Source organism: Diabrotica undecimpunctata, chromosome 1 (genome assembly GCF_040954645.1).
Source record: "Diabrotica undecimpunctata isolate CICGRU chromosome 1, icDiaUnde3, whole genome shotgun sequence".
NCBI lineage: Eukaryota > Metazoa > Arthropoda > Insecta > Coleoptera > Chrysomelidae > Diabrotica > Diabrotica undecimpunctata.
The window spans coordinates 171197706-171210911 of record NC_092803.1 but is presented as its reverse complement, the minus strand read 5'-3'; the positions used below and the strand labels follow the sequence as shown (position 1 = coordinate 171210911).

Below are 13206 nucleotides of genomic sequence, written 5' to 3'. Positions count from 1 at the left end.
GGCTGGATAAAAGTAATTTGACTATCTACGAGAAGAAACTAAATTAAGAACAATATATATATATATATATATATATATATATATATATATATATATATATATATATTAAACCTAGAGCTAACTACTATTACAGGAATTAATATTAAACTCAGCAGTCTTTCGACATCCTCTTCGATGTCTCCTTCGGTTCTTCCGAGGTCTGAGTTTCCCGAGCCCCCATTACTAATCAATGCATTACTGGTGCTGGGAATGGAGGACGGGTCATTTATACCGTTTATGGTGACGAGATTTGGGTGAAGGTTGGCGTGGGTGTTAGCGTGGGGATTGACGCTGGGGTTGGTGGGAACATTTCTGACCTGAGGATTTTGATTGACAGGTGGAGCGAACGATATTTTCTTTATAAGAGGTCTTCAAGTCAAAGGTAACCGTATGCCGCCATCTCTTTTATTGAGGCAATTTTGACTCTTTTCAATTTCCAAACGGATGACGGCTATGGTTCTAGTGTTTTGAAAATCAATTTTGTGACCTGTATGCAGGTGGTGTTAACCTAGAGCTGAAATTGAGTCGGAATTGCGAACAGAAATGGAATGTTCATAAATCCTATTTTGGATTTTATGATTTGTTTGGTCTATATAGGATCGGGGGCAGTCTGCAAAAGAATTTTCATGAACTCCTTGTTCATTGGGAATGTTGTCTTTGATTGATCGGTCAAGAGATCAATTTTTTTTGGGGGGTGGGGGGTACATATTGTCTTTATTTCTCATGATTTAAGAATTTTGTCGATTTTGCCAGTGACGCCTTTAATATAAGGAAGAATACTTTCGTATGATCAGGGTCTGAGTCTTTAGGTTGAGATTGAGTGGGAGATTGATGTCTGTAAATGCTCCTATTGATGTGATTTTTGCGGCAACCGTTATGGATGAGGGCTTGTCTTAAATTAGAAAGCTCAGCGAGTCTATTTGCATCATCGCAAATACGTTTTGATCTGAAAACAAGGGTTTATTGATTGAATTAATCTGTAAATGTGGATGATTAGAGTTAGCATGCAAGTAAGGTTTGAGATGGGTGGGTTTTTGATAAACAAAGTAAAGAAAACCTTGGGATCGGTTTTTCTTTAGGATAACATCGAGAAACGATAGGGATGAATCAGTTTCCACCTATATCGTGAACTGGATACTAGGATGTATACCATTCAGATGGGTTTAAAAAGGCACAAAAGCATCCCTGCCATGGGACCAAATGACGAATGTTTTGTTAACATATCGTAGCAAATATGTGGGTTTGAGCATTGATGTGAATAGTGCTCGGGTCTCGAAGTCTTCCATGAATATATTGGCAATTACTGGAGATAGTGGGAAGCCCATTGGAGCACCATTTGGTCGGTAAAATTTATTTTGGAAGATAAAATAAGTGTTGAACATACAATGTTTAATGAGAGATAAGTGATCTTGATAAATACTGTGTTTAGTTTTCAGAATGTTTAGAGTTTCGTCTAGAGAAATGTTTGTAAATCCTATATAGGCCAAATAAATGGTCTAATCTGTGTTCTTCGCTTACAGGCTAGACGATTTTTTAATGCAATTTTTATTTTTGCGGATGTTTACGGGAGTTAGTTTTCATTTATCTTGTAATCACTTATCTTTTTAGCTTTAATTGTAATCAGGTTAATAAGTAATCATACCCGAGCCATTATCTCTGCACAGTTCTATAAACTGATTTATTTTGTTTTCACTTTTTGGCTATTTCTAATACAAATATTATAATAATCTTCATAATCAAGCATTAATTAAGGAATTAATTATCTATAAACTCAATTTAATTTTATTTAGCGCTTTATAAATATCGTTAGCCTTCTCATGCTAAATCTTTCATGGACAAATTTCAAAAGAATGTTCTTAATGTTTCTTCTAGAGTTTAATTATATGATTGTAGCTTAAAACAACAAATATTTAATCGTGTTGCTGTGTATTGGCTTTTGTCCAATTTGATTTCGATAAAGATTTTGGTGATTTGAACATTTATGTTAATATGGTAGTTGCTACTTTAAGACTTATAAGATTCATCTTAGTTTTTATAATCCAAACCAAATCAGTGTAGCGAAATACATAAAGGTAATAAAATTATTTTTTAGATTAGGCATTGCGGGAGTATTAAATATGAGTTTAGCGCCATAATCGTTAGTAGAGTGTTTTAGTTTTCCAGTAGTCTAGAAATTATTTTAAGGAGAAAAGAATTAAAACCGAGCCATAAAAATGTCGGGAGGTATGTAGTTCAGTGCTTTTAGATGAGAGATTTAAGCTAATTCTACATTCGTTTTTTTTTTGAAAAAACATATAATCCACATCAACCACGCAGGGTTATTAGCGGAGTAACGTACACAAGAGTTCATTTTATTTACATTAAATAAATGTCTATAAACGTAAATCTTTTAAATAATTTATTACATGGTCAGTGTTTATGGTTAAAGTGGTTTTGATGTCATCTGAGATTCCATATTTTCTTCTTCTTTCTTCGAGGTATTGGCAGTCAATCAGAATATGCTTCACCGTCAATGGGAGAGAAGAGTTTCTGCAGGTTGGAGAAGATTCTTTGTTGATTAAGAATTTATGGATCAGTGCAGTGTGTCCAATTCTTAGTCGGTTAGTTATAACTTGGTCCCTTCTATTGGCTGGATTATCCGAGATGGTCTTCACAAGGGGATAAATCGCATATAGTTTGGTTCCTGAATCTTTCCAGTAATCTTGCCATATGTTTATACATTGGTCTTTAATTAGGTTTTTAAGATCGGAGTATGGGTAATTTCTTGATTTGGGTATGTATTGTGAGTTTATTTGACTTGTGTTTGCTAGATTGTCCATTTCCAGCTATTCCTACATGCGACGGTACCCAGATAAATTTATCTCATTTATATATTTATATATAAATGAGATAAATATAATTATATATATATATATATATATATATATATATATATATATATATATATATATATATATGTATATTTGTTTATATACATTTATTCTCACTACGCGTTTTGAAGAAAATTAAATGGCTGTGGTCTCGCCTGTGAGGATGCAGCAGTTTGTAGGTATGGATATAGTGTGAGTAGTGTATTTACAGTAGTATGCAGCAGCGTGTCCGTCATGAGCTTTAGAGGCATCACTGAAAATTTGGAGATAATTAGGATAATGAGATATCACTTCGGAGTACAAGTGTTTAATGAAAATCATCCCTTGATTATCCCTCAACTAGTGATGATTCGTCAGTTTCGTCAGCTGAAGAAGGGTTAGGGTTTATTTTTTTCTCTAGTCGGGTGATACTATTTCTTAACCTAGAATTTTGTGTGTAACAATAAATAAAATTAAGGATCTGAATTGGTTCCTCTGGTTCATTGGAGTAATCTTTAAAAGTAATTCAGCGTTATGAGAGTTTAAAACATTTTCCATAAAATCACATATTTCATTGAAATTTAGTATAAATGGAGGTGATCTATTTTCGATTTTGTCTTTGATGGATTCTAGGGAGTGACTGACATCTTCGCGGGGGGTTTTGGAAGAGGTTTTGAGTTTATTTTTTGGTTTATAATGTTTAGGGGCATTAAAAACGGAAGAGTTGGTTTTTGGGTTTTCTTCGTTAATTTCAGGAGATGATATATTATGTCTTTTTATCTGTTTAGAATTGACTGCATTATTTAAGGTAATTGGTGTTTCTTGTGTCGTAGTATTTTCAGTCTTATTTACAGCTGGTGATGTTGTTTTGGAAGAAGAAGACGAAGTGTTTGGATTATTTTTAGATATGTTTTGGATCAGGTAGGTTTCCGTAGATTGATATATTTTATCATTAGGTTCATTAGGGTTAGATAATGACGATGTTGTTTGAGTTAAATCTGAGAGGGGAGTTGAAGGGGTATCATTAGGTTCATGAGGTTTAGATAACAATGATGTATTTTAGGTTGAATCTAAAAGGGTAGTTGAATTAGTTTGGTTTAAAATGTAAGCGCATACTGATTCTTGATGACCAATGGTTTTACATTTAGAGCAACTGAATTCGTCTATGAAGAGAAATACCCGGTAGGAAGTATTATCATGAGTTATGGTAAAAGAGTCAGGAATAGACATATTTTCCAAGGGTGTAATAAATGATTGCCTTCTAAAGCTCAGAACATGAATGTACTCACTTTCAGACATACCTACTCGAAGAAAAGTCATTTTGGATACAGTGTGAATAGCAAGTTTTTGTAATTTTTGTTTAATTATTTCGTTCGGGATTGTAGGACATGCATTAGATATTAGAAGTCTCTGGGCTGGAGAAATTAATCTTCTTACTTCGACTTGACATCCATTTCTTTCGATATATTTATAAGAATGTAGAAGAGCATCAACAGTGTTGTTTGAAGAGAGGTATATGCATATCCTATTATTAGCAATTCTGGAGGCAAAAAGTACATTAATTAGACCCACTAGTGATCTAACAGCTACGACGTAATCATGGATTTTTGTACCTTGAATACTGGAAATGACTATTGCTTGTTGTTTTGTTGGATGTTTAAAATAATTTACGACATCTGAGTAACTGTGTTTAGTGGAGTTGTGAGTAGTATTATTGTTGTATAAAGTCATTTTAATAATTTTCTTGATCAGAAGTTGGGCCAGTCCTGTGGCCTGTCCAAAAAACTGGTCAAGACCCAACTGGAATTTTTGTTATCTCTTTACGTAGGTATTATTTAAAGGTTATTTTGTTATTGTTACAAAAATAATACGAAAAGAAGTGCTACTCACTTGAGATAATATTGTCAGCACTAACTAATGCACTTAAATTTGTAGTAGAGGTATAAAATATTAAATAATGATTTTTTTTACCATTTAAAATGACTATATTTCGGGACAGCCGATAACGTGGTAGATTTTATCGCTATTCTACATTCGTATTTTGTGAAAAATCTTGATTTATAGACATTTTCTATATCATCTTCGTTTTCAGCGCATCAAATTACATAAGTAGTTAAAATTATTTTTAAAACCGCTTTTTGGTTGCAGATTTGTGTAATTTGATATTTATATATTAACCATATGCACATTAAGTTGTCTGTCGCCCTGGGCTAGTGTGCATGGGCATTATTAGTTATCTGAAACAGGGGAAAAGATGCAATTAGCTCCGGAAAAATCAGAACGGGTCTCCCCGGCAAAAATGCCATACGTTATTATTATTATGAGTAATAAATTACATTTATATGGGATTAAGCCACAATCGGTATTTTACTTAGTCATGCTAACATAATATTTAACTTGGACATGCCACAGAAAACAGTATCAGAACATTAATATTATATAGGGACCACATATTTATTTTTGTTACTGTTTAACTTCACCCATATATTATTTTTAATATAGCTTGAAATTAATAGTATTTAATAACATCCAGTATATGTTTAAAAGACAAGGTAAACAAGGTAAATTTTAAAAGAAAAAGATGAGGATAAAATATTTTTACAAACTCATATATTAGCCATCACATCAGACACGAAAATGCCAATAAACCTCTAAAAATCATAGCAACAAGATGAATTTTGCTAAAAATGTTAAGTTTGGGGCCTCAATGAAGATACAAAGTAGTTAACCATTCCTACCCTCCGTCTACGTCTAAAACGCGGCCTCATAGGAACAAAAGAGGAAAAAAAATCGGTTGCCTGTAAAGTCGGTTTTACGGGCGAAGATATTTTACGTGACAACGTCTTTTTCTCGGTAGAATATTTATTGATATGAATATTATTAAATTGCACAATAGGAACAAGGAATTGAATGAAAATAAGAATTGCACAAATTTTAACTATAGAAATATATTTTGTTTACTAAAACATTGTACATGTAAACTTAAACTTAACTAATTTCTATTTGAGTGATTTTGTTGAGGATAGGACGTTGATAGGAGAAATATGAAATGAAAGGAAGTGTTTCTGCTGTAATGTGTCTTGAACGCCAAGAACGCTCGAGAAAGACAGAGACACAAGCACGGAAGCACGCACCGATTCAACGCGCCTAATTCTCTAGTGCTGCACGCGCAGCGGACCGATCATGTTTGAGTGGGAGAGAGACGCAAGGCATTCGCCGGTCCGGCGGGCCTCTCTCTCGTTCGGTGACTCACTGTAACAGACGTGAGCGGGCGTTACACTTTTTCATGAATGACTCCGAGCCACAACCTAATTTAAGACGTTGTCACGTCAAAATTAATTTACCAAGAATCTGTAAGCCGTAGAAAATCATATTTCAGTTAAAAAATGTAGCTGAGAGAATTTTAAATAAAAAAATGTTTATTGGCACTTTTTGTGTAAAAGGAATCATTGTCTCAGAAACAACGATTTAAGCGAACCGCGATTTTGAATGTCAGTTATGCGCGCAAAATCAATTTTAAATACAATTTATACCAACTCGACGGTAAAAATTCGATCTTTTGTCTTATTGACAAAAATAAAAATTCGTTTTATAGGTGAAAAGTGCAGCTTTTGTTTGTAATTTTTATATTTTCTCAAAAACGAAGTCAGTTTTTATAAAGGTGTTGCAATATTTTATAATTCTAGTGAATCTAGTGAATGTGGGGCATTTAAAATATATCGTAGTGTAGGCATTTCCTATGACGTGCAATTTCTTTGAAATGTATAAGTATAAATTCTAGGTTTTTTAGGCATATTTTGACTAATGTCTAATATTTGTTGCCAAAACTCAAAATAATAATCATCATCTATAAAAAGGGAGACAAAACCAAGTGCTCTAATTATAGAAGCATCTCCCTATTTAATACGGCTTATAAAATCTTAGCGAACATTCTATTAAGTAGGTTGACACCGTTTGTAGAAAATTTCATGTGGGAATATCAAGCCGGCTTCAGAAAACATAGATCGACCCTAGATCAGCTCTTTACTCTAAGACAGCTGCTTGAAAAAGGATGGGAATTAAATAGAACTATCCATAATCTCTTCATAGATTCCTGGCAAGCGTACGACAGCATTAAAAGGGATCAGATGTGGAATGCAATGGCAGAACTCTCAGTTCCAAAAAAACTTATCCAGCTTGTTAAGTGATGTGTGAATAGCTGTAGATCCAGAATACGGATAGGTAACAAACTCTCAGAATCTTTTGAAATAATCAGTGACCGGAAACAAGGAGATGCTCTGTCACCTCTCCTCTTTAATATCATCCTGGAGAAAGTAGTAAGAGCAGCACAACTTAAAACAGAATTACTGACAGTAAATGGACCAAAATTACTACTAGCATACGCAGATGACATTGACATTGTGGGAAACACAGTCAGCAATGTGAAGGAGACTTTTAATAAATTGAAGGTAGTGGAGAAGAAAACTGGTCTAAGGGTAAACGAAGAGAAAACCAAATACATGTGCATCAACAGACAAAAGATAGAATATGAGATAGAATAGGGCAAAATGTTACAATAGACCCATATAACTTTGAAAGAGTGGAGAGTTTTAAATATCTCGGAGCAACAATCACTGCAGATAACGATATCGCGGAAAAGATTAAAGGAAGAATTCAGGCAGCAAACAGATATATGTACAGCCTCCACAATGTCATTAAATCTAAAAGCCTAACACGAACATCAAAAATTAGAATATATAAAACGGTGATTAGACCGGTGCTCATGTATGGGTGTGAGATGTGGACCCTGACCAAAGAAACTAAAAGAAAACTTAGATGTTTTGAGAGGAAAATCCTCAGAAGAATCTTTGGGCATAATCACGACATTAATAGCAACCAATACCGAATGAGAACAAATGCTGAGGTCAAGTAGATGTATAGAGCGAGCGATATAGTTCAAGAGACTAAATCCCAACCTCTAAGATGGGCTGGCCATGTCCATAGACTCCCTAATAACCGCCTTGTCAAGCTAATATTGGATGAAGCCTTCACAGGAAGAAGGCCATTAGGACGTCCAAGAATGCGATGGAGAGACAATATATGGTCAGATCTAAGAACAATGGGGCTACCCACTGACCCAACTATTATGGCGACCGTTCAAGATGGAAGCAAGTTGTGCAGTCAGCCAAAACCCACCCCGGGTTGTAGTGATACGAGAAAAACTGAAAATCAAAATTTCATGTTAAATGTTTTAAAGATTAGGCTTTAACAATGCGACGATTTATCAATGAAAGAAGTAATATATTTTATTGATCCCATGAGAATCGTAACAAATGGCAAAAATCGGGCAACGTTTATTTATTAAACAAATTTATAAAAAGTGACTTCATTTGCAAAAAAATTAAAAAAATGTTTTTAAAAGTTTCCCTTCACCTTTAAAATGCATTTTGATTCTGTCGATAGGACACTCTAATCAAAAGATACCACGGCTTAGAGATTCTTCGTAAATCAATTTTTTCCGTTTTCCCACTTACGTGGGAAGCCCGAGGTAAGTGCTAAACTTCTTTGCATCTTTTGGGGACCCAAAATTGGCATTCTCAGCAAAATTTAGCTTGTTGGTATTTTTTGAGGTCAAATCTCTGACGGCTGGACTATCACCTTCGTTTTAATTTTACAGTCGATATTTACTATTAAAATTTTTTCAACAGTTGTTATGATTTTAACGGTAATAATATGTAGTTTGATGTTATATGGACACAGTCAATATACTATAACCATTTTGTTCGGATTTGATCCAAACTGGCAACAGCGCCCTCGCGTCCTACCCCTAACCACCCTTTGTTACTGACCAAAAATTTGACGATACGAAAGATTGCACACAATTCTCTCTCTTGTACGTTCAACTCTCCGAGAAGACACATCGCTCAGAACCATCCGATCACGTCTTAATAATAACTGTAAGTGTTAATATTCATTACACAAGCAATGAGCAAATAAATAGTAATTAGTATATTGTTTATTAAACAATTAAGGGTATACTATTGATAATCAAAATACATTTCTACTGAGCAAGAGTAGTTTTAATTAAATCCATGTAACAAAAAGAACCACCGCTTAATGGAAATATACCAAATCGAAGGATAATCCGAAATAATTACCTTATAATTATGTACCCAGCCGAAGTATTTATTCGGCCCACTTGGACGGTGCAGAGGAACCCAGCCCGTTCCACATTTTAAATTTGGTATATCAATATATTCGTAAAATAGCAATCTAAATTACGATTTATGATTTGGTTCCATAAAATTTTAATCAAAGTGCAAATCTACAATATATTAAAACAATTAACACACAGGTAATAAAATTATAACAAAAAAATTGAAATATAAGAGTAAACGATAATCAGCGTTATGTAAACTGATTAAATTCACATATTTTTACGTAGCTACATACAACGACTTAACTATTTAACCTATTTAAATTAAGTTGTCTACAATACTTATTATCTTCTTTTATTTCTTCTTCTTTTTGTTAGACTCCTTCTAGATATGACCGTCTGCATGCTTCCAGTAAATTGTTCTTCCATCGTTTATTCGGCTTCTCTGATCGTTCCATTCTACTCTTCTCTTTCTTACATAGTCCTTAATTTTCTCCGTCCGATATTGGACTTACCATCGACTTTTCTAAGAGATTTTATCTATTTATCTGCTGTTTCTGACATTTTTTTGTCCTCTCTTTATCGGGTAGTGTTTCTGCCGCTTATATCTGATGACTGTATTGTAAATTCGGAATTTCATTTCTTTCCCAAAACTTTTATTTCTTCATATTGTTTCATTCAGGCAACCTGCTGAGGCTTTGGTTGCTTTGAATAATAGAGGAATCAGGTAATCCCCTTGTCTTATCCCATTACCAAATTCAATGGGGTCACTTAGTTCTTTTAAATTTACTTTGATTGTGTTGTTCTATTAGATATTTTCGATCGTTTTTATTATTCCTAGAGCTACCTCCATTGCGTAGAATAAGTGGATAACATCCATTAATTTTGCCTTTCGAAAGATTTTCGAAAAAATAAAAAAACTGTTTTGTGATTCTCGAATAAAACTCGAAATTCGACTACGTTTATCAAAATGCTACGTTTGGTTCTCGAAAAAATATAATGATATAGGTAATTCCAATACATGCATTGTCTTCCCTGCCGATATGTACAGAGAAAAAATTATCTTCACTGAATTCTCTACACCATTTGCAAACATGTTGAACAGATGAACAGATATACACTTCTTATAAACTTGGATTAACTGACGATGAATGTCAATAGGTAAAATCCGTTTGATATTTATAAAGCTATCAAAGCACAAATTTCGCATGTGGCGTCTTCGAAAGCTACTAGACCGGCACTAAGTTATGCAGCGAGTCGTTAGCGTTGGGGCGAGAGAGAGGGAGAGTTGATTCGTAAGGCAGTGTTGCCAGATTTCTCCCAGTACGTCGCAGTATTTCTTAACGGCATATCCTTTTTTACAAATGCCCTCGTATATAATGATATAGATAATTCCAATACATGCATTGTCTCCCCTGCCGATATGTACAGAGAAAAAATTATGACAACTAGTAATAGAAAATTAACATCTTTATGGAACGAACGTTGAACAGCTGCTGTAAAATAATATAAATCTGCTCTTCATAAGTATCGCCAACCAAGAAATGAAGAACACCTCACTAGTTGTAAAAAACTTAGAGTCAAGTAGAGATATCTCGTGAACCAAACTAAAAAATACTTAAGGAGGACCTACATTTCTTCTATAACTCATAACACCCCCCTACTAAAGTCTAGAAGAAAACTAATAAAATATGGACGAAAATTGTGCATACAGGAATTCCAGCTATCTTACATCTTAAATCTTACAAACGTAAAAATTTCTATCAAATTTCTATATTTTATATTCTATATTCTATAAAATATATTTCTATAATTAAGTATGTACTAACAAATAAACCATTCTATATAACTTTCTTGTCAACACACCAAACTCTAGTGTCTTTAAACACTCATTTTACACTTCAGGAACTCTTAAATGTTCTTCCAACTTGCAAGAATTTAATCGCAGGACCTAATAACATCCCCTAAAAATCTTTGGATATAATATAATATGGATCACCCAAAAATTTCCATAATTATGGAGGAAATCTATTATAATGCAAATAAAGAATCGGGCAATGTTATGGACTAATCTAAATTCTTATTGCCTATTTCAGTAACACGCCATGTGTAAGTAACCATGTGTAAGCTGTTAAAAGAACTAATAAACAAAAAATATTATATTTAGAGAAACACAAAATTTTAGATTCAGCTCAATCTGGATTCAGGCCATCCCGTATCACCACTGACAACTTGGTAGTGTTAAAAACAGAGATCACAACAGCCTTTAAAAACAAGCAAGATTTAATAGCAACATCATTTTTGATATCAAAAGCGCATTCGACACTCTATTACATCCTACTGTATTAACCGTGCCCCAGCGATCAATTCTAAGTTCCACTTTATTTATAATAACTATCAATGGCATTTGCAAGAATATTGATATATATATATATATATATATATATATATATATATATATATAGAAATGTAGCCATAAGCTCCCTTACTATTAAGAATCAGCAGATTCCGATATCCGACGTTATAAATAGGAAGAAATTAATATTTTTATTATTATTGTAATTATTATGTTTCAATAGTCAACTTTAAATCATTAAATGTAGTAGTTTGTAGAATTTCTCAAAAATTGTAACTTATTTTCGAAATAAAGATTTTTTTTGGGAATATCGACGTTGAAGAAACATTTCTGGCGCTGCGAACAGGATATTTCATACAGAAACATAGTCGTTTCCTGGTCTACATTAGTTTAATGAAATCCTGAAGAACCTGGTAAAAGAGAAAAATGTATTGGAAATCAAACACGATCATCCTTGCGTAAGTTTTTCCTTTCTTTACCATTGTTTATGAGCATTTATTATTTTAATTGAATTCTTAAACATTTACATTGAATTTATTATTTATTGTTTATTGAATTTATATTATTTATAACATTTTACTTCAACGAATTTTTATATATACTTGCATTTATATTTTTGCATATATTTTATGAGTACATTGAATGATATTTCCCAAAATAGTATCGAAAATTTAAGTTTACTATTCGACAGTTTAAATCTAAAAATAAAAAGAAATCTACAAACCTCTAAATCTAAGCCTGCATCTAAATTACGTTCCAAAATGCCGATGACCAATAGCGATATTGCTAGCCTTTGCTCAACTCTGCCCGAATTCTCTTCTGGAGACAACCTCTCCACCTTTATCAAAGCAGTAGATAATTTAATAGTTTTCTTAGGCACCCAAGATTTAAATCCGTCCCAAGAATTTATCTTAAATTCCCATATCGTATCTCGAATTAAAGGAGAACCTAGAAATTTCTTAAACTATTCTAATAAAACCAATTGGACAGAAATTCGTCCAGCATTATTAACTAAATACGGAGACAGACGTTCCGAAGACATATTAGTAACACAACTATCCACTACCGTCCAAAAACATAGTGAATCCTACGACAATTATCATCAGAGAATAACTACAAATCTGAACGATTTACTCCAACACATCACCCTAAACGATAATCCCGCGACAGTCACTTTTAAAACTCCATACTTCAAAAACATTGCCCTCAAAACTTTCTGTACCGGAATCAACGAGCCTTATTGCGAATACTTATCGCATTTTGAATTAAATTCCCTAGAAGAAGCCCTTCAAAAGTGTATTGCCTACGATAACCACAAAAATCAACAACAATACATGAACTTCCTTAAGAGCCAACAAAACAAAAAGGCCCCACTCAAAAATAAACCCTATCAATCTTCGAATAATCAAAGATCCACAAATTTTCAACCCACATACTCAAACTTCCAACCCACGCATTCAAATCATGTGAGACCTTCAACTCACAACACAGAGCCCAATTTTAACTTCACTCCACAACAGAACTATAATTTCCCTCAGAGACAAAATTTCAGTTCTCACGAACAAAATCAATCCTTCCAACGAAACAATGTTCCGAAAAACAACCAACAAAGACTAAATAAATATAAAGCTCCTCGACCCCAACCAAATTTTGCTACTCCAATGAGCGGTGTTCAAACTACCACAACCAGAAACCATCAGCCCATGACAATTACAACTAATAGAAGCCACAATTTTCACATAGACTCAAATGATACCCAATATTTCGAAAACGATTTCGAAAATTACGAATCCGAACAAGAGCCCGATTTGCATGATGAAAATCAT

The 13206-nt window shown here is 33.5% G+C and overlaps 1 protein-coding gene across 1 annotated transcript in view; it reads left to right on the top strand.

Annotated features, from left to right (window-relative positions):
- Positions 1–2160: 2160 nt before the first annotated feature.
- LOC140441319 (uncharacterized oxidoreductase YjmC-like) overlaps positions 2161–13206 on the top strand; it is a 40454-nt gene continuing 29408 nt past the window's right edge. Inside the window, exon 1 of the mRNA XM_072531968.1 lies at positions 2161–2262. Within this exon, the coding sequence (XP_072388069.1) occupies positions 2253–2262 (10 nt within the window). The 5' untranslated portion in view covers positions 2161–2252. The remainder of the gene's footprint in view (positions 2263–13206) is intronic.